Source organism: Rhineura floridana, chromosome 4 (genome assembly GCF_030035675.1).
Source record: "Rhineura floridana isolate rRhiFlo1 chromosome 4, rRhiFlo1.hap2, whole genome shotgun sequence".
In the NCBI taxonomy this organism is placed as follows: Eukaryota; Metazoa; Chordata; class Lepidosauria; order Squamata; family Rhineuridae; genus Rhineura; species Rhineura floridana.
This window is the reverse complement of record NC_084483.1, coordinates 166,485,343-166,507,603: the sequence shown is the minus strand read 5'-3', so window position 1 is coordinate 166,507,603 and position 22,261 is coordinate 166,485,343. Positions and strand designations below refer to the sequence as shown.

Sequence of the window (22,261 nt, the reverse complement as noted above, 5' to 3'; positions counted from 1 at the left end):
ATCAGTTTATAATATCAAGATGATGGGATTTTTAAAGTACCAACCTTGCCCAATGTATGATGTGCTGCATATGGCTATTTGCATCATTTATTATCTTTATGGGTGATGGACTCTTATATCATCTCCTGCCTTGGCTGCTTGTAAAAATAGCCCAGTCCGGGGGTTTGCATACTCTTGTTCAAGTTTCCTATTAGCTGTAACTCATAGTGGAAAGCCAACACCTGTGATAATGGAATGCATATGACTGTTTAACTTTGTATAAATGTTAGTACAGCTGCACTCCAGTGTTAGTCATTTATTATTGTGCATGTTTGTGAGATCATGCAACTTGTTTGAAGTTACAAACAGGCATGTAAAACTCTGCTTTAGAAAGAAACAACTTAACTTCCTCATCCAGTTTTGTACATTTTGATAAAGGCACACTTTTTTATAATGTTATTTGAAACATATGCATGTTTGTACTTTTTCATATTATAAATCACTGTACTTGAATTTTGGTTTCTATTTTGATAGCACATTGATTGTTCAACAAGTTTTCATCATATATGATAGGAAGAAGAACTAAACTGATCTTCTGCATGATCTGTTTGTGTTGCCACTTATAAAATCATACATTTTATATTTATCATAAGTTTTTATATTTTTATATTTATTCTGGGATTAGCATTAAGCACTTGCACTTTCTTAATAGTGGTAGTGCAAATACATGACAAGTTGCTGTTATGAGTAGCTAAATACACAGGAAATGTGTCAGAATGAGAACATATTCAGAAATGATTAAAAAATGTTGAGGGCATCATTCATCCCCATGTGAGCAGTGTTGTACCTGAGAGAAGGGATGAGCACAGGGCCCACTCCCTACTTGACCCTTGGATACCACAGTTATTTTCTTACTTTTAACAGAACAATGCAATCATCCATGTACTTATCCAGCCATCTTCCTCCTCTCATGGATCTCCCAGGTTATTCATGCTCTGGTCATAAGTAATGTGGTACACAGTCATGTGGCGAAGGCACACTTCTGGATGAGTGCATGGGAGTGGCTGGCAGAAAGAAGTGTGTGTGTCCAAGGGCTCACTTATCTGGGGAAAGGACAATAGGTACAGCGATGATAGCAGCTGATACTGGAGTAACGTTTTGCCTTTCTGTAAGATGATGTGGTCTTGAAGGATATCAAGACACCAACTAAGTCAAACTTAAGTCTTGGTACACATCTTACTAGCATACTATTTTTCCAAGATGAGATCAGCTTGCATTTTAGAGTAGCTGAACAATATGTAAATTATGAAACAAATGATTGAATTAAACAGCAATAAAAAAGTAAGTTAAACTGTGCATATTTAATTTCTTAGGAGTTATTCCTGTGTATTTGCAGAATATATATATATATATATATATATATATATATATATATATATATATATATATATATATATATATATATATATATATATATATATGCATTCTAATGTTTATAGGTTCATGTGCTATTAAGGTTGGCATGGGGCCAGCTATTGTACCTCATAATAAGCCACCAGAGCTTTTAAGTTGCCAAGGTAAGAAACATATGACCCAACTTCACCAAAGCCACACATTCCTTTGTTTACAACCAGCAGACTGTGTGTGTGGTGGAGATCAGCCTGTTTAACAGATTTTGTGGTTTGATTGAAACTCCACAGGTGTGTGTAGTGTTCCTTTTGAACTCAAGAGCTTATATTGTTGGCTAGCTTATCCATAAAGAATTGAAATTAAAGCATGCTTGCTGAGGTTATTAATCTGCTTCCATTGTATGAAATCATTTCAGTTTCTTTCTTTATAAAATAATAACTGTCTTTGCTACACATCTCTATCACAACCACACCTATTTATGGAAAGAGAATAATCTTGGTCTGAAAAGCAATAGGTAGAATATTTTGCAATAAAAGTACATTAAGTGCAAATGATCATCACTAGCCATAGAAAAAGAATAGTCAGATTTCTAGTGTTCATTAATTTTGGCTTTACTTCCCAGCCAAACTAGGTATCTTGCTGCTTTTCATACTTTCTTTACAAGAAATGACTGCCATAAATGCCACTGGCATTTTGATACTGCATCTCTATAATCTTCTATTGGCTATCTGCTGGTCTTCTTGAGTTGGCAAAATGCTTGTTCTTTTTTTGAGAGTTTTGCTTCATCTTTCTCCAGCTGTTCTCTGGCTATTAGCAGGGCCAGTGCCAAAGGGCGGCCAGGTTGGGCCCTGGCTGAGGGCCCCTGGAATGGCCCCTTGTTAGGGTGGGGGAGTAGTGCTCTCCTTCCACAAGCCTGCCGCTGATTCAGGAAGGGAGCTTTCAGGCCACCTACCTGTTCACTCACTTCACCTACCTCTCTCTCCTATCTTCTGAGGCTGCACATGCTGTGCATGCAGGGTTGCCATCAACCAAGAGGGCAGCAGAGGCTTTTTAAAGGGGCTGATGCTCCTACCACCATCTTGGTTGATGGCAGGTATGTGCGCGCATGTGCGCATAGTGTACTGTGCATGCGTGCCATCAACCATGATGGTGGCGGGGACGTCTGCTCCTTAGAGAAGCTTCCACTGCCATCTTGGTTGATGTCAGTCCTGTGCACACAGTGTGCGCAGCAAAAGGAGACAAAAGAGAGGTAGGTGAAATAGGCAGGAGCTGTGCGTCCAGGGCAATCTGGTGCCCAAGGGCCTGGTCATGCCTGGCGCCGGCCCTGGCTGTTAGGATGCTGCACCATGCTAAGCTGAATAAATAAATAAATAAATAAATAAATGTAAGTTTCTGATTTGATAGTAATTCATGTCTGGGTTTATATTGTCAAGGGCCACTCTAGTCTCCAAAAAGTGGTCCAAGGGCTAGAAATGTATTGAGCTATACAGTATGTGGGTCAGTGTGATGTAGTGGTTAGAGTGTTGGACTAGGACCTGGGAGTCTAGGGTTCAAATCCCCACTTGGCCATGAACTCACAGGGTGACCTTGGCCCAGTCATTGTCTCTCAGCCTAACCTACCTCACAGAGTTGTTTTGAGAGTAAAGTTGGGAGGGGGGAGGACCATGCTTGTATGCCACCTTTAGCTTTGTGGAGGAAAAGTGGGGTATAAATGCAATAAATAAATAAAAATAACCCTATATCTTCTAAGAGGTCATGCTCTGTAATGAAGCCTTCGGGGAGGTAATGGCCAGTTTATTGCATAAAAAATGTAAGGAATGTGATACCAAGGAAGTGTAGAGTCTCTCTTGCATAGCCCTTTATTATTGTAGCTGACCATATTTACCAAGACAATGGGGAATGACATTTGTGGAAGGGTATGGTCCCAGTTTCCTTTAAAGGAGCAGTTGTATAGAATGCTTCTTGCTCTTGGATGCTTAGTTGACAGTTGTACCCAGCAGTGTCATTCACCAACTATGGTGCATTAAATATGTCTTCCTGGAAGATGGTGAACTGGCATTGTTGTGTGTGCCTTCCTGTCTTGATTACTGCAGTGCTCTGAATCAGAATGAATTGATATTTTAAATCAATGATTTATGTCAGCAAGTAAAAAGGCTGATTTAAGGACTTAAGAAGAGCCCTGCTGGATCAGGCCAAAATGGCCATTTAGGTCAGTGATCTGTTCTTGCAGAGGCCAACCAGATACCTATGGGAAGTCTGCAAACAATACATGATCATGACAGGAGTCTTCCCACTTATGGTTCCTAACATGGACTTTGCCTTGTTGTCGACATATTCATCATACTATCCATGATGACCCCAAGATTTCTTTCCTTGTCATTTATGAACAGTTGAGGCTCCATAAGCATATATATGAAGTTAGGATTTTTTGCCCCAAAGTGCACCACTTTACGCTGTTTACATTGAATTGCATTTGTCATTTTATTGCTCATTTACAGTTTGTAGGGATCCTGTTAGAGCTCTTCTCAATTCCTTTTTGTTTTGACCATTTGCTGTCATCAGCAAACTTGGCTACCTCACTGCTCACCTCTAACTCCAGGTCATTTATTTAAAAAACACTGGTCCCAATATAGATCCTGGGAGACCCCACTTCTTAGGTTCCTCTTTTGTGATTCCTGTTCTATGCTTCCTATTCTTTAAGCCATTACTGGTCCACAAGAGGATATATCCTCGTACCCCATGTCTACTTAGCTTACTCAGGAGTCTTTGGTGAGGGACTTTGCCAAAAGGTTTTTGAAAGTTTAAGTATCACCCTTATCCAAATGCTTATTGACACTCAGTTTACAACAGTCCCCACAGGTCCCAAAACATTGACATCCCTGAGTTAAATAAAGCTTCTCATTGAAACTACTTCATATAGTTCCTTAAGAATGGTGAAAATTTGACCATAAAACCATGTTAATTTCCATGTATATAGAGGAGTATTTACACTGTTTCATTCTTACAATCAGGCCTTGCACACTTGGACTTATTTCCAAAGTTGGAGTTGCCCAATGAAATTGATAGTAGATTCATGGTCAGTAAAACACATGCCTTACCTGTAGGAGGTCTTGGGTTCAGTCCGTAGCATGTCCTGCTAAAAGGAAGTCTGATAGCAGAGAGACCTCTAATTGTCAGCAGTTCTCAAACATTTAAGACAGAGTAGAAAATACTAGGCAGGTTCTTATGATTAGAACTCTTCTTTAAAGGGGTGCCTCATTTGGAGATGAGTTTCACTCTTTTATGATGATTGAATAAAAGGCTCGTTATTATATGATGTGTTTTGTGGGAGCTCCAAGAATGAAGAACAGGTGCCCATTTATGAGATTGTCTCTAGAAGTATCTCCAAGTTGTGTGAACAGGCAATAAAATTATACACCATAATTCAATGTAAGTAGCAATACATTATTTATACATGCTGATGGTGATGACTAGGAAACAGATCTTGGGGTTGTAGTGGATGTACCTCAGTCAAAATATGAACCATGTGTATGGCAGTGGTGGAAAAGGCAGATTCCATGCGAAGGATTGTTAGGAAAAGAACTGAAAATAACATTGTGACTATTGTGATGCCTTTGTGGTGTTGCCAACCTCTGTGTCACCCAGGATGTAATTGTTTGACCATTGATTCAGGACAGATAAAATAACATGATTAATATATTAAACGCACTGTCACAAGATGTGGTGGTGGCAGCCCCTGGCTTAAATGGCTTTTAAAAGGGTAGACAAATTCTTGGAGGACAGATCTAATAGACAGGATACCTAAAAGGAATCTTCCAGGTTCAGAGATGTAATGCCTCTGCACGCAATTGCTGGGATTTGGAGAACAATGAAAGGTTATTATTGCCTTTATTTCCTGCTTGTGAACTTCCCAGATTAAACAGGCCTCTGCTGGAAGCAGGATGTTGGATTAGGTGGACCTTTTTGGTCTGATCCAGCAGGGTTTTTCTGGTGTAGTTGGCATAAACCAGACCTATGTTTGCAAAGTGCTGTAAAAAATCTGTACATATGCCAAATCTTATAAATGATGTACCTACATGCTGGAGTTAAAGGTTTTTTCTTTAAAAAAAACAAATAAGACCATCTGAAAGCGTCTTTATCTAGTAACTAGTTAATTTTTTTTAAAGTTATAATTAACAGCAACACTTGGAGGTTCTCCTGCAGAAACAGGGGAAAACTATGTTAATAATCATATCCATTTCTAACCTTATGCAGAGATCAAGCCTTCACCAAACCAGCTGTTACCATTGAGCCCTTGCCCCTTGCGGTTAAATAAGAGAGAAATTCAGCTGTCCTGTAGGGGAAGAGAGCTGGAAATTCCAGCTCCCAACAAACTTGATTCAAGGCAATTTGCATGTGCATGTCATACAGGCTCCTCTCTGCAGTATTGCAGGGCAGGCTCAACCAGCTATTTGGCTCTGCTGTTCGGAGCAGTTAACCGACAGCTTTCTGCCTTGAAGACTTCCTTAAAGATTATGAATGTAGCTGTGAGTTTGCTTCAGTTCTTTTCAAGGTAACAATTTAAATTCTCCTGCACTGTTTTTGTCCGCTAATCAAGGAGAGATGTTCCCCCTAAAATGTATTAAATATTTATCTCTGGTTTCTGCACTATGTTTTTGATATGGCTTAAGCCAGGAACTTCAGAATAATTGAGTTAATGTAAGTATTAAGGACTTTTGGTTCCCACTCCCGCAAAAAATATATGTCAGTATGCATATAATTGTTGGCTTGAAAGGAGACTGCAACTGAATAGGGAGACTTAATATGCCTGAGAATAAGAGTGGCAAAACTTGATTGGGTTTGTGTGATAAGAGTATCTCCTGCCAGGGAATGTCTCTAAAGTAAGATATTTCCTGGATTGTCCTGACCCAGTGGGAGACAAAGTACCTGCTGTTGTAATAATTGCAAAGAAGAAATGTAAGCAAGATGTTGTTCTTTTTAAAGGAAGCAGAATGTACCTGTAAAACTGGCATATGGCATTAAACAATTAAACTCTTAAATTTACTTGGGGACATACATGTACAACAAACAATTTTCTCATCTGATAAATTGAGATTAGGAAACTTGCACTGAATGCCACTAAAGCACATTTATCATTTGTATGTTTAACGTACCAGAATATTATATGGTGTTATGATGTATCATTTTCTTGTCAAAAAGCAGCTACTGTGTGCAGAAGTCTTAAGGTATTCTAAATATGTTGTCACTTTGAAAAGTGTGCACATCTAATATCTGATCAATATTAAACTTAAAAATATTTAACCAGTTGTATGCTTATATGCTCAGCTGTCCACAATTATTACTGTGTGTCAAAAACCAGTTTAATTTGTTTCAGCTTTGCAACTTTTGTTAGCACACCACAGTGGGTGGTAAAGAATATAGGATTTAATGAAAACTGCCCTTTACATAGTAATGAAAAAATAATTAAGCTGCATAAATAAGATTTAATGTAATTGCAGTGCTTGAAATTGTAGGATGTAGGATTTAAATTTCTTGTGTCAGGATTCTTACAGTTCTTTTAAATTGTGTTAAGAGTGCACAACTCTCTTGCTTGATGCAGGATGTTTTGCAATTTCTAGTTCAAAATATTTACCTAATGCTTAACAATGGCTGGCTAGAGTCTTTCACTCATTGGTGAGATGAACAGGCTAGTTCATCAAGTGCCTAATATATTTAATAATTCCATTCCCATTTACTTTAAGCTGTACAAGATATTGTTCTAATCGGAAACTTCAGTTGTATGTCAAAGTCCGTTCTAGTTAGTTTGGCATGATTCCAAGGAATGTGAGAACCCTTTAAGTGGACTTTTCTTACACCCGTTAGTTATTCCTTTACCTCACTGCTGCCAATGACGAATTAATGTGCATTCTCGCGTGTAATCCATTTGGTGCCTGTCTGTAGTGTAGTGTAATTTTTTACTACCTTGGCATGGTGACCTCTGGAAATCCATGTTAGTGGAATTGCAGTTCCTTCAGCACAGGAAATGAAATAATTTCTCAAGTTCTGGACAGGCACCTTAAGTCTCCTGACATGTGGATTGACAATAACGTAACAAAATAATGTGAGAGGAGAAGTTTAATCTTAAAATGTTTGTTTCATGGCTTGGAAAGTGTTAAATAATGGGATGGATTGATTTAGCCTTTCACAAAATCCTGCAGTCAGGACAGGTGTATTATGCAGTGGCTTTCTCTGTGGTGGTACCCCAAATGTGGTGGTACCCCTCGGATGTTTGGTTAGCGCCTACAGTGAAATCCTCTTGGTGGATTATTTACTTTCCCATATTTGTAGGTACTGAGATTTTATGGAACTATCCGTAGCATTTGTTTTTATGAATTTTAATTGATTTCAGTATTGATTTTTTTTAATGTTTATAGCATGCCCTGGGGTCAAGAATGACAAAGGGCAGGACAAAAGTTCATATAAAAATAAATTTTACATACGCACAGCTTCAGGGGTGAAGAATCGACTAATGGGCATACTATTTAACAAGTAATGAGGGCCCTCAGTTCTGAACTCCTTTCAGGAGAGCGGGACAGAAAAGGGCTTGGTCCAGGTGCTGATCATGTGTGTGAGAGGTTTCTTTGCTCTGCATATGTTTCAACAGTTGTTGAGGGAGAAGACTTAAAAGACCCCCTGGGGCCCTATGGAGGAAACTGCAGGATATAAATGTATTAAATAAATAAATAAATTCATTATAGCCTGCATATAGATTAAACAAATAGGGTGATAAAATACACCCCTGTCTCACACAGTTTCCGTTTGGGAACCAATTGGTTTCTCCATATTCTGTCCTTTCAGTAGCCTCTTGTCCAGACTATAGGTTGCGCATCAGGACAATCAGATGCTGTGGCGCCCCCATTTCTTTAAAGCATTCCATAGTTTTTCATGATGTACACAGTCAAAGGCTTTGCTGTAACCTATAAAGCACAGGGTTATTTTCTTCTGAAATTCCTTGTTCCGTTCCATTATCCAACGTATGTTTGTGATATGATATCTGCAACACTACCCCATCCCCAAACAGCATTGTTTGGCTCTGTTTTTCCCCCCTAATGTATGTATGAAATGGTCTCATGTACAACTGCAGCATGAGTTGAATCTTCGTTAAATGTAACAGAATTGTGATGTTGGTGGTTGTTTTTTAAAGAAAAGGTGAGTTTTATTTGGATGTAAGAGAGGTTGGGGATTAAACATATCTTAAAATGGTTCAATAAATAATTAGCTGATTCCTAAGGCCTTCTAAAGACTTATAATGTGCTGCACTAAATAGCAAACTAAACCGCCTTTCCAGTACTTCATTGCCACCTGATTTTGCACTTGCCTTTTTCAACAATAAGTTGGTCTAGTTGGCTTTTCTTGACATCTTGGCTATTTCTTAAGTCTCCTTCTCCTCTCCACTTTTAATATTAAAAAAAAAACTGTTTAGAGGAATGAAAAACATCATCTGGGCCTGAAGAAATGGGAGAAGTTTACTCACATTTAAAATTAACATTAACTTGAGTGAACACAAAATCCTACACATATGTTTGAGCATAGTGCAACATTACAGTTCTTCCTGAAAGTCTTGAACCCCAGAAGGCAGCTCTGTGCTCAGAAAATACCTTTCATTCTTGTTGCAAAGAATATGCAGGATTGAGATGAACACTGACTATATGTACTGTTGCCAATCCTGGCTGATTAGCTGGGTTTGCCTGGCTTTGGGGAATATTTTCAGTTCCCTTTTACGGCGTTAGCTGACTCAGTTTCTTCACTTTCATTTTAACAACATAGGAAGCTGCCTTATACCAAGTCAAAGCATTTATCCATCTAGCTCAGTATTGTCTTGGCATGAGCAGCAGCTCTCCAGGGTTCTTTGGATTTCAAATTGTAATGCAATAAAATACAACATATAAGAAATAAAAGAAGCAATAAAATACACTTAAAAATCATACAACATTAACTGTTACAACAGGCAGAAAAATCATTAAGTGCTCCACCAATACCCCCAGCAATTTTCAAGTGGTCTACAAGAAAAACAGATTGGGAATCTCTAGTCTAGACCATTTCAGTCTGGCTTCAGGCTTGTATATGGGACCAAAACAGCCTTTGTTGTCTGATGGCTGACCTTTATCAGCAGAGAGATAAGGAGTGTCACCCCACTGATTCTTCTTGATCTCTCTGTGACTTTTGATACTATTCACCATGATATCTTCCTGGAACTATGGGGGGGGCAGCGGGTGGTGGTACTCAGTTAGAGACATAGGTGGCCTCAGTGGCAAAGAGTACTTATGCCTGACTATGGCTGGTTTGCCAGCTACTGCCAGTCCTAGACCAAGAGAGTTTGTCCTCAGCAATCCTTGCACTAATAACCTCCTGGATAGATTACGGCAATGCACTCTACATGAGGCTACAATTGAAGACAGTCCGGGAACTGCAGTTACTGTAGATTGCTGCTACCTGCTTATTCTATGGTGCAGCAAGAGGCCGTCATATCACTCCTATTCTCAGGGCACTGAAATGGCTGCCTGTGAGCTACGCAATTCAAGGCATAGCATACCAAGCCCTAAATGACTTGGGATTCAAGCTTGTGAAAGAGCTTCTTCTCCAGTACCTTCCAAAATTATTTTCTCAAATGTATGCTACTATTGAGCCATTCTGTGGTGTGGGTTCTGACTTTTTCTGGGAAGAACTTTGGGGAGTAGTCTTGCCTTTAGTGGAGCTACAGACTGAGATTAGGTTTGTTAGCATTTGTTCTTTGCAGTTTGGTATGTAACACCAAGTGTAAAGTACATTACTGATTTATTTGAAAATAAACTTGATGGTTTTGAAATTTCTATCTTTATGTCAAAGCTCAGATGAATGATATTTCTATATCTAGACACAATTATATCAGAAGAGCGATTAGTATTTGCAGACAAAAATGTCAAATGTCTGTCTGCTGTAGGATCTGATGTTCTTCATCCAATCTCAGTCTGCCTCTCTAAGGTAGCAGTGCTGCTGAGAAGTGGCCTCATGTGAGCTGGTAGGCTGCTTGTTGCGTGGGTGGAGAAAGTCTCAGGCTTGTACTTTAGGCTTGCCTACTTACCTGCTAAACAGATGAAACCCTCACAGTCATATTACCTCTTTTAATTAGGGTTACCTTCTTTTTCACTAGCTCTTATGCCTTTTAATAGATATATCTGCAGATATTAGCAGGTGAATAGCTGCTATGAATAGTTTCACCTCCTAACTTCTATAAGCCAATTAGCTAACAGCACAGGAATAGGCTCTTTGTTTAGGCCAGTTGGCCACCATATATTAATGTACTTTATGAATTCCTGCCAGCACCCTTCAAAGATCCTCTTGTTAAGGGACTAAGGTGTATGTGCCAGCACAGTTCATCCTTCTGTATTCACAAAATAGCCTTCATTGCGCGCAAACATCCACTATGCTACAAATACAACTACTGTCCTTTGTGATGCCTTGGTACACAACAAATGTATGTGACGAACGGCATGAATAGCTCGTCTGTATTTTCTTTCGGATTCTCTGTTCCTTTGACCAGTTGGTATTTTATATTTCTCCTGTTTGCTCCCTTGAATTCCTCTATCATAAGATTGGTAGGAGATAAATATTTAAACATTCATCTGTCTTAAAACATCAGAAAATTCCTGACTAAATAGTAATCTTAAGTGGGGCATGTTAATATGTTGGTTTAAATCTATGGTGATGTGATGGCCTATATTATAGGCAACTTTTTCGGGGGGGGTGAATGTTACCATGTTCTCTAGCTGAAAGAATCATTCCCATTACAATGGCAGCTGTTATTCTTTCTTTCTTTTTTAATGCCAGTATGTCTAGCCCATAATTCCATTTATGTTATGGCTGTTGTGGTAACCTTCCCGTACCAAGATAAATTCTGTGCTTGAGTGGTTCTCTTAGCAGAAAAAGGGAGAACTCTCCAACATGGAGGATTGATTGTAGGATTAAAAAGAAGATTAAAAAGAGCAGGGTTTTTCTTTCTGGAGTTCTAGGATAAACTGCTAGCTTAGTCATATATCCTTTTATTTATATATTTTGGTCATAGTGCTGAGCTCACAGCAAATTCAGACATGTCTGATAAAGCCTGGTAAACCAGTTCTCCAAATGATACCATGGCAGTCCCCTCTCTGTTCTTACCATCAGAACTGCAACTGCAACCTTTTTCAGTATCAGTTCATCTTTTTTAGGTAACTATCTGCTGAAAGATGAGATTGACTCTGAGAAGCAGAACCTTCTCTTTTGCCACCAAGATCTATGGAATACCCTTCCATGGGCAGTTCGGCATCTTCCTGGCATTCTGCGGGTTAAAAACTTTATTACGCTGTGCTTTTAGTTGCTAGTTTGTTTCAGTTTATGTTAGTTTTATTGCTGATTTGCATGGGTTTACTGCTGGTCTTGTCTGTTATCATGAACAGCCAGGAACCTGCTCATCCATGCCTAATCATAATGCGGCCTCAGTGGCTAGGAGTGACTTTTTCCAGCGTCAGCTGGTTCGCCAGCTTCGGCCTCTTTTGGACGGAGAAGACTTGACCACAGTGCCCCATGCTCTGGTAACTTCCAGACTGGATTATTGCAATGCATTCTATGTGGGGCTGCCCTTGAAGATGACTTGAAAAGTTCAGCTGGTCCAAAATGCATGGTCCAAAATGCAGATTACTGGCTTAGGTTCCCTTTAGAACTCATATAACCCTTGTTTTAAAACAGCTGCATTGGTTGCCAGTTCATTTCTGGGCCCATTTCATGGTGCTTACGTTAGTGTTTAAAGCCCTAAACTACTTAGGAGGTCTCAAATATCTGAAAGACTGCCTCCTTCCCTACAGACCCTCTCGAGAGATCAGCAGAGGGGCCCCTTTTGGTAGTTCTGCCACCCTGGGAGGTTCGGGTAGTGATGGGCTGGGAGAGGGCATTCTCTGTGGCAGCCCCCAACCTAGGGAACTCTCTCCCCATTGATGTGTGCGTGGCAACGTCATTGTACAACTTATTTATTTTTTAAATTTATATCCCCCTTTCCCCAGAAGCAGCCTTGCATTCGGCCAATGCTGAAGATGAACCTCTTTACTCTGGCCTTCAACACCTGAGATATATATTTTTAGGACCCACCCTATTTTCTGTGATGTTGCTTAGGTTGTTTTGAACTGTTTTAATTATGTGTTTTCAAACTGCCCTGGGACATCTGGGTGAAGGGTAGGTAATGGATTCTAATTCTAATAACAACAACAACACCACAGAACAAAGAAAACACTATTTCTCCTTTGTTCACTTACTACAGTAGACTGGGCAGGTCATAAAATGATTCTTCACCCCCCTTTTTTGTGTTTTTCTGTAAACTATCCATGTTAGTAGGATACATTGCAAGAGGACAAACCTAACAGCAGAGGAATTGGTCTGCCTTGTCCCAGTCATGATTTACCTTTTCAGGGGAGCCCAGATAACTGTTCAGGTTATTAAATGTTTGTAGCCACGGTTTTCTGTATATCCTGTTGAATATATGGAGGAAGCTGTTGGTTGACTTGGGTACTTGAATTTCCTGTTCAGAAGATGATGATGTCAACATGCTCCTGAGTCAACTGCTCAACAAGAATTGCATATGTATGTTTCATTAAGGAAAATATCCTTTTTGGAATATAAACCTATTCTTATATCCCTTTCTGTAGTTATTCTGAAACTGCCATGCAATCCATGAGTAAACATTTCTACCTCAGCCCTCCAGTATTTCAAAAATTAAATGTCTTTTCAGCCAGCAGCCAGCTTTAGTCAGCTGCTTAAATTTATACTTGGCAGTATGTGTTCAATAACCTTTTAATAGAGTCTACTGGTCTGGGTGTGCAGTAAGTCAGGAAAGAATATTAAAGCACAGGAATTGGATTCTGAAGCAAAGTATTCCTGCCTAGAAAATGCTTTCAAGTTTTGACTAGTTGGTATTAACTTTTCAGAGCATCTGAGTATACCATAGAACAAATAGTGTTAAGTTACATCATTCAGGACTCATTTTTCCTTTTAGCTTTAGGCACTGAGGATTCCAAACCCAAGTGGATCTGAGAATCAGTACCCAAGGTTGCTATGGGCAGCATTCCATTGTTCAAAGCACCTTCTGCTTAATATTAGTGATGAGCCAATTAATAGCTTGACTTGGCTGTACATTTCAGGCACTCTTAACAGCTCAGTAGTAGAGAAAAAAGAGAAAACCAATGTTGAAGAGTCCTTGTAAAGCCAAAGATTAGCAAGCTATTAACAAACACCAAACTTTATTATATACATTCCAAAGAGGTTAGCTCAGTGATAGCGGTCTCTTCTTCTATATTAGGGTGACCAACCATTGCCGCCATCCCCCAGATGTTGTTGGACTCAAATTCCCATTGGTCCCAGACAGCATGGCCAATGGTCAGGGATGATGGGAAACTATTTTTGTATGTGTAACACAATTACATATATAACAGTCAGTTTGCAACATCTGTTTGCTGCATTCTCAAAAGGCCAAGATTTCATAAAAGTCTGGGACAAAAACAGAATCCACGGCAGGAATGTGCAGATAAAGGGCAAGGGCTATGCAAATGAGAGTTGGCGATGTGGGCTGCAGTCGTGTAGTACATTTGAAAGTGGGGTGGTCACTTTCAGGCTGCCTGTCATTCCAAATATTTCCCATCACACCAGCCACCAAGGTCAGGTTTAGGCCTACTGCAATGGTATCTGTCAGTGGATCCATTTATTTTTCCTCCCACTATAAATGAAATGGTATGCTGTGAAAGTAGGCAGGGCATTTTGGCTATTGTGGTGGGACAAACGTTGAGGTTGGGGCCCTCAAAACTCACTAGCATTCCTTGGGCTAACAGCTGCCACTTTTATTTGCCAGTAATGTCCTAAAGCACCATGTTGGAAAATAGCGGCATTCTAGGGCTTTCTTGGAAAATTAAAATGGTAACTGCTTTAGGGGCACCAGTGAGTTTTGCCCACCCTTGCCCTAAAAGATGGAAGAGGGATAGCAGTTTCACATCATTTTTCACCATCTAATCCTATCCCTCCCCTGCACTACTTCCAAATCCTATGGGAAAAAATTAAGACTGTGTTTTAGGGATTATGTTGCATTGTGGGCAGAACCTGTCTACTCTCTCTGGTAGTGGGTTGCCTTACCTGTGTTGACAGAAATCCCTTGGAGAGCTGGTCTGGATCTGTGTGCAACATGTACTGATATTCTAAATTAATGTCTCTTTCTTTGCTCCATGGTGTTGGGCCCTTTTGACTTTAGACCAAATCCTCATTTGTCATTTCAAATCAGTAGACCATATTAGCTGCTTGTATCTAGGAAAACTCTTTGGATTGGATCCTAAGATAGGGTTAATGTAAGAAAGTTACATTAAGGAAGGAAATTATCCCATTGCTTTCTCTCCCTGCAGTCATCTGTGCTCCTTGAAAAGATGCTGTGCCAAATTTTGGGCATTCCCGATGCATATTTCTACAGTGTTCGTTATGGGGTCCTCAATCCACTGGAGAGACTTTTAAGAGGATATAAGTAATTGCAGGATAGAGGAGAGATGGGATTTTTTTGTTCCGTGAACTTCCTTAAGTTAACTTACCTTAAGATCCTAGCCATCATCTTTCCAGAGCCTCTTTTTTTTTTAAAGTTAGGTTGTAATTTCCTTCACAGTTGCTGCTAGTTGGAAGTGAAGTTTCCTTAGTTGACAGGATTGATTTTGCACACACTAATTCATGGGCATCAAAGTCAAAACGAGTGAAGGGGGAAATCACCATGCCAGCAATTTAACATGAAGAAAAAAAATCAGGGTTTGATGGAGGAGGGGGGGGATCAGTGGTTAACTTATAAAAACAACTCTGAGCATCCAGGCCAGTGTGCCATCCTTCCATATCTTGCATGCCAAAGTCTTTTCACCACCACTACCTTCATCACCACCACTTCCTTAATCAGCTTGAGTACCTCCTTGTACCTCTGAACCCCATAATTTTAAGCCCTCTTCCCAAATGCCACTGTTTGCTTTGCAGAATCTTCTCGCATGCCGTTCTCCCAACCTAAATATCCCTACAATCCATGGTTCCTCCACTAAGCAAACATGACTCATTTCACATCCTTCCCCTTGGTTGCAATTCCAAGAAAATAACCACACTGTTACCGGGTTGAATCCACATTTGTCCTTTGCAAACAGAATGGACCCTTCAAATGTTTTCTACCAGAGGAAAGGTGGGGCAGCAATTTTTGCTAATTCCTCTGTAGCTCCTGGAACCATTTCCCATGCTATGGCAGATACCACCACCCCACCTTTTGGAACAGCTTTTCAGGGGGTTACAGGGGTAAGGGAAGAATCAGTGAAAATTGCCTACCTGCGTCCTTCGGATCCAACCCATTGAGCTGGGGGTAGAGAGACTGATATGGAGATTGGAATGTTAACCTTTATCTTCTGTTTCAGCCATTACTTTATAACCATCACCTTGGTTCGTGATTTGCGTGAATTGTGTGTGGTGGGCTGCTTTGGGAACCTCAAAGGACCTGAAAAAGCACTCTGGCTCATGTGATTTCATTTGGAAAAAGTGTTTGGAAAGAATTACCATTGGCTCTGGATAGTCTTTAGTTGATATGCTTTGCATTATTAATCTGTGATGAAGTGCCTTACCAGGGAGAGACAGGGAGAGTCCAGATTTTAACTGTACAGATACATTGTGCATCCTTAACCTGGATTCTGTTTTATTTACTGAACACTAAGAACTGTGCCTTTTTTCATTTCCCCCTCTTTTTTCCCTCTCCCCCCTCCCTCCTAGAAGCATTGCAGACCACCAGAACTTTAGAGTATGGCTACAAGCAATGGAAACAATGACTTTGTAGTTCTGAGCAATGGCAATGTTCCACCTAATTCAACTAGTCCTGATCTCCTTGCAACCAGCGATGGCAATGTTGCAGTTCAAAACTTACCATCTAAGGAAACCACAAGAAAAGTGAGTGCAAATGGGTGCCTTCAGCTTAATGGCATGCTAAAATCATCATTTCTGCCTGTAGATGACCAAAGAACTCCACAGGTATTATCACAGTGTTGTCGTCCTTGCCCATATCATCATCAACTTCTAAATAACCATTGCAATCAACAAGAATGTCTTTCACTGGCTGGCAATGCAGCACCATCTCCATTAACTTCCTGCTGCCCAAACCTTCATACAGAATATTCAGCATCTGCTTGCCAAAAACATACACCCTTGTATCAGACTGCCTGCTGTCTTCAGTCCTCTCCCTCATTCTGCCTTCATCATCAGTGGCCTGAACATTTTGAGCACCAGCCTGTGCAACAACATATAGCCAATATACGGTAAGTATATTAAATTTTCTATAGAGTCTGAATTGATATTTTTATATTTTGCTTGTTTCACAATGGAGATGGAGATTTTAAAGCAAGCTCATAGTGAGCCATATCCTTCTCACTAAAGTGCTGGTGCATCAAACATGCTGCATCTAGAAGTATGTGCAAACGTATAGCCCAATAGCCTTTGTTGAATTAATGATAGATACAGAAGGTTTGGCTGCTTTAAATATCTTAATAAAAGTCACAGCATCTCCAAAAATCCTATGTCTTAATGATTAATTAGCAGAATGTTCAGGGATGGCAAAATTCCAAACTGTTTGGTCTGACCAACCATGTTGGTTGGGACATATCCCTTAACTGTGCCCTCTAAACAGGTTAATAGGGACCAACAATGGTTGCTTAGGTATGTAGCTGAAACTGGTGTTATAAAGTATCTGCTCTGACTATTTAACCCTACTTCCATAATTGTGGGAGTGAAGTACAACCTCTAATTTATGCACAAAGCCTTTTATGTTGATGGGCCAAGGGCAATAATCTTGGAATATTGCAAATGTAATCCATTTTCAGTTTTAAAATATGTATCAGTTCTAAAGTGTTCACATTTTGTAGTAAGAAAGTCAAAGCACGATATTCTTTTACTATAGAAATAATATTTTACTAATTACGCTCCAACCACTGCAACATCTGATCTAAACCATTTTATCTTTCAAATATTATTTGGCATTAAGACATGCTACTTTGTGAGTTGTAATGTGTACTTGAAGTAGAAAAACTGAGTAAACACTCATCCTTATCTTAGAATGCCCAGATGATACATTACATAACAGTGGTAGGATGCAGCTCTATACCAACTAACGTCTGTGTAGACACACAGGATTTCATTTTTAATTGCATAGATTATATCACATAGTGTAGCTAAAGACAAAGGGCAAATTGGACATCTGACTAAGACAGGAGGTGAGCTATGGTTTGTTGCATATATGCTGTCTATCTCCCATTACTGCAAGGTAGATTTTTTTCTCTTTGCTCCATACATACTCTCAGCATTAGCCAAAATATCAAAAATATAAAATTGTTATGAGAATCACTGATCTTCAGTAACATCTTTCACTTAGAACCATTTTAGAACCCAGCAGTGAGTCAAACTAAATGCAGTTAGGTAAACATTTACAATGTTAGAAGCCTGTGGATTTTAACTTGGAGTTTCTGATTCTTTGTACTGATTCTTGGAGTTTCTGATTCTGATGCTTGGTATTGGTAGAATAATTTGCCACGAGTTTTACCATTTTCATAACCAAAGTAGACAGCATACTCACCCCACATGCATCAGTTAGTTTTGTATAGTCTGGAGCTCTTGTCAGGGTTGTTTTGAAGATACCACTTTGGTTCACAGGAGTGCTTATGGAATGAGCTTGGTAAGAAAATGCACATGGAATATATAATGTCAATTTTTTATCTCCATTGTGGACTTTATAGGAAAGATCCATGAGAAAGATACTTGATTAAGATAGTACATCAGGAATGAGCATTAGACTCTGATCCACCTGCCCAAATTTTTCAGTAGTCCAGCCTACTAACACTAATTTTTCAATGGTCCAGAGCGCTAACTCACAGCATCTGGCTGTGCCATCTGCTTAGGTATTTAATAAACAGGCTCCAGACTAGCCTTTCCAGACTTTCTTTGGTACTTTGGCAGACTTTTCTCTATTTCCATTCCTCTTTTCTAAACCCAGTCCTTTGGCTTTTAGTGTGCAGGTTGAACCTAATATACTTTTCTGGTGGTTTTTCTTGGTGTAAGTTATAGTCAAACTAAATCATCCTGGCTTTGAAGGTGAAATTTAATTTTAATTAGTGCGTTGTTTTATGAGTAGCCTTATTTTTTTCTTTTGTACTATATTTAAATGACTGTTCCCCATTGCATTAAGTCTATTTCGCACTTGCAAAGAAAAAATCTATGATTTTTTATTTTAAATGTTCATATTGCCCTGTCAAGAACATACAGGCATCTATTTTGTAGTGGGTACAAAAGCTGGGAAGCCAATTTAAAAAATGTTATGTGTAAAACAGTCCTGGCTGGAAGTCATCCATTGCTGCATTGTGCATGTTCTGACAGAATAATATTAAATGCAGGTGTCCTTCCATTTTTGTATAACACATTAATTAAATTTAATGTATAATGAAACCAGCTTTCATTACTGTATATGCCCACATTGGGAACTGAAAGGCAAAACCCCCAATACTATTACAGAGGAAGGAACTCTGTACAATTTTAAGTAAAAAATGAGACTTGGCAAGTAACCATTTCGGCACAGCAGGTTATGGCAGGTTTTTCAGGCCTGTAGAGCTTAGCATTTGTCAGTGACCTAACATTAAAAGAATGAAGTGTTGATTCTTGTTGTAAATTGGTCCTTTAAGTGTTATAAATTGGTCCTTTAAAAACTGAAGCATTACTTTTGCTGTTTTTCAGTTAAGTTGGATTCAGCATAGTATTTAGTTCTGAATTATGAAAATTCTAATGAATTTGAACTACTGGGCTCCTACTGGGAAGAAGGGCAGGATATACATCAAATAAATAAATAAATAAAAATATTTACACTCCATGATTGTTTCAGCATTTCAGAGAAATATACCCAGTATCCATATTTTGCTTTTAAAAGTAAATCTGATGCTACACATCTTAATATCTATATCTCACATAACTTTTTTGCTTTGCTATATTTTGGAGCTATGGACAAGCATGAGTCATGGTTACTGAGTTTTTTCACACCCTTTTGAAAAGCTGCATTATGTATGTTTCTTTATAAATTGGTATAATTAAATCCTAATTAACTTTCACATTAACCTTTACTCTTATGTGAACAGAGTTACCACTGTTCTATATAGAGGAGGGGAGGAGAGCTATTTTCAGCCTACAGGACTCATTCTCTCATGGGCAAACTTTGAGAGGCCACATGCCAGTGGTGGGCTAGGGCAGAGTAAAAAATGAGTGTGGCAAGGCACAAAAGCAGGTGAAGCAATGGATGGAACTCTTATCTTTGTATAGTGGGCTGCATTCCCACCACACAAAAGTCAGACTACACACACATGGATACATGCTCCATCCTCCATCCAGGCAAGCAAGAGCCATTATCATAGTCCAAGGACACATTCCACACTGGCAACAGCACCCAGGAGGGCACAGAGCAGGATCAGGAGCAGTGAGGGGTGTGGCCTTGGGAGAGTCCTGAAGGCCAGATAAGACTGGAGAGGCCACATTCAGCCCTGGAGCCTGAGGTTTTTCCCCTCTGCAGTAGAGCCCTGGACCGGTGGTGGGCCAGATGAAGGCCAACAAGCTGATTCTGAATCTTGGCAAGGTGGCCTGTGGGTGGGTGGTTCTCGAGGCTAGATAATTGGCCAATGCCTGCTTTTGACAGGATCATACTTCCCATGAAGGAGCAGGTTTGTAGTGTGCAGGTGCTCCTGGATTCATCTCTGCCACTAGAGGCCCAGGTGATCTCAGTGGCTTGGAGTGCCTTTTACCTGCTTCAGTTGGAAACACAGCTACAGCCATTTCTGGATCAGGATAGTCTAACCACTGTCATCCATGTTCTGGTAACCTCCAGATTAGATTACTGCAATGTGCTATATGTGGGAGTGCCCTTGATATTGCCCAGCTGCAGCTGGATGCAAAATGCTGTGTGCAACTGTTCACTAGGGCAGACAATCACCATCATGTTATGCTGCTGCTGAAATAATTGCACTGGCTATTAATTAGCTACAGAGCTAATTTCAAGGTGCTGGTACTGGTGTACAAAGGTCTATACCGCATGGGTTGTTGTTTTTTAAAAAGCATTAAAAGCAATTCCAACACAGATGCAGACTGGGATAGGTCTTAACTTAAAAGGCTTGTTGAAAGAGGAAGCCCCACATAGGGCAGCCCCACATAGAGTGCCTTGCAGTAATCCAGCCTGGAGGTTACCAGTGCATGTTTTATGGTTGTAACGGTTTTGTTTGTTTCATAATTATATATTTTATTGTTGTAACCCATCTAATAAATAAACTTAATGTGCAGTGTGTGTAGACAGTGCAGAAGTGGAGTGCATGAGTGCTGTTCAGATAGGTGCAAAACCTCTTTGAACTAGTATGGCAGCATAGAGTTCAGCAAAAAACAGTATCCTAATTAATTTAGGATACTGATTAGTTCCCACACCCATTGACCATTATCTTCCAAGTTTTTTTCGGTATGGACAAAGAAAAATGGTACCATACAACAAGGTAATGCCCATGAAAGCTGTGGGTTGCATCAAATCAAATGGGATTTCCTTTCTTCTCCCCACACGCCTCCAAAATGTGCTTGAGGGATTTCCCCAACTCCTTGCAGCAGATTTTGAGGATGCGTGGGGGGCTATAGGAGAGGAGAAATGAGGGGGAAATTAGAAGTCTGTTGCTCAAGTGGAATGGCAACTTTGGATACAATCCTATGTATCACCTCTTACCTGCACAAAATTGAAAAATGTATTCCTGTATCTGAAATGCCTTCTGAATAGCACATTTTGAACTCCAGAAGCTTCTGGTCTATGAGTTCTCTGGAGTGTCAGTACATCAGCCACACTTGTTTGGCTTCAGTCTGCCTAGCTCTTATCTCAAAGAAATTAGTCACAGTCTAAGGTGATTTCAACCTTAAGGCCAACCACCTGCTTACTCAATCCTTGCCCATCGTGGCTCATTATGAGCTGCAAGAACAGACTGGGCGAGGGGATCAAGACGGTGGTAAATGCATCCTTGGAAGGGAGTGATGCCATCAGCTCTCAAGGAGGCAGTAATAAAACCAATTTTAAAGAAGCCCTCCTTGGATCCCCAAGATCTGAACAACTTTCGCCCAATCTCAAACTTACCATTCTTGGGCAAGGCGGTCGAGCGGTGGTGGCAAAGCAGTTGCAAGCGCACTTGGAGGAAGCGGATTATCTGGACCCATTTCAGTCGGGCTTCAGGCCTGGATATGGGACTGAAACAGCCTTGGTCACCTTGGTGGATGATATGAGGAGAGCGTTGGATAGGGGTGAATGCACCTTCCTCGTCCTCCTGGACCTCTCAGCGGCTTTTGATACCGTTGACCACGGTATCCTTTTGGACCGCCTGGAGGGATTAGGCATAGGGGGCACTGTACAGCAGTGGCTCCGTTCCTTCCTCTCTATTAGGGACCAAAGAGTAGCATTGGGGGATGAGGTTTCAGATCCTTGGCCTCTCACTTGTGGGGTGCCGCAGAGCTCCATCCTCTCCCCAATGCTATTTTAAAGCCGCTGGGGGCTATCATCAGGAGATTTGGGCTGCAGTGTCACCAATATGCGGATGACACACAGCTCTATCTCTCATTTAAATCTTCACCAAGATTGGCTGTAGAAACCCTGTCCAAGTGCCTGGAGTTGGTGAGTGGCTGGATGGGAAGGAATAAGCTGAAACTGAACCCTAACAAAACCGAGGTACTGCTTGTGGGAGACAAGGGAAGGTTAGGGGATTTGGACCTGGTGCTCAATGGGGTACAACTGCCCCTGAAAGAC

At 40.2% G+C, this 22,261-nt stretch overlaps 1 protein-coding gene across 9 annotated transcripts in view; it reads left to right on the top strand.

The window, feature by feature from the left end:
* DISP1 (dispatched RND transporter family member 1) overlaps nt 1-22,261 on the top strand; it is a 157,655-nt gene that overhangs the window by 78,020 nt on the left and 57,374 nt on the right. For 4 of the 9 annotated variants that reach the window (XM_061625114.1, XM_061625119.1, XM_061625113.1 and 1 more), the window contains one exon: nt 16,192-16,730. In XM_061625114.1, the coding sequence (XP_061481098.1) occupies nt 16,222-16,730 (509 nt within the window). In that variant the 5' untranslated portion in view covers nt 16,192-16,221. Of the gene's footprint in view, nt 1-5,850; nt 5,942-16,191; nt 16,731-22,261 lie in introns of those variants that run through there. The other 5 variants (XM_061625117.1, XM_061625115.1, XM_061625118.1 and 2 more) reach the window with 4 other exon arrangements.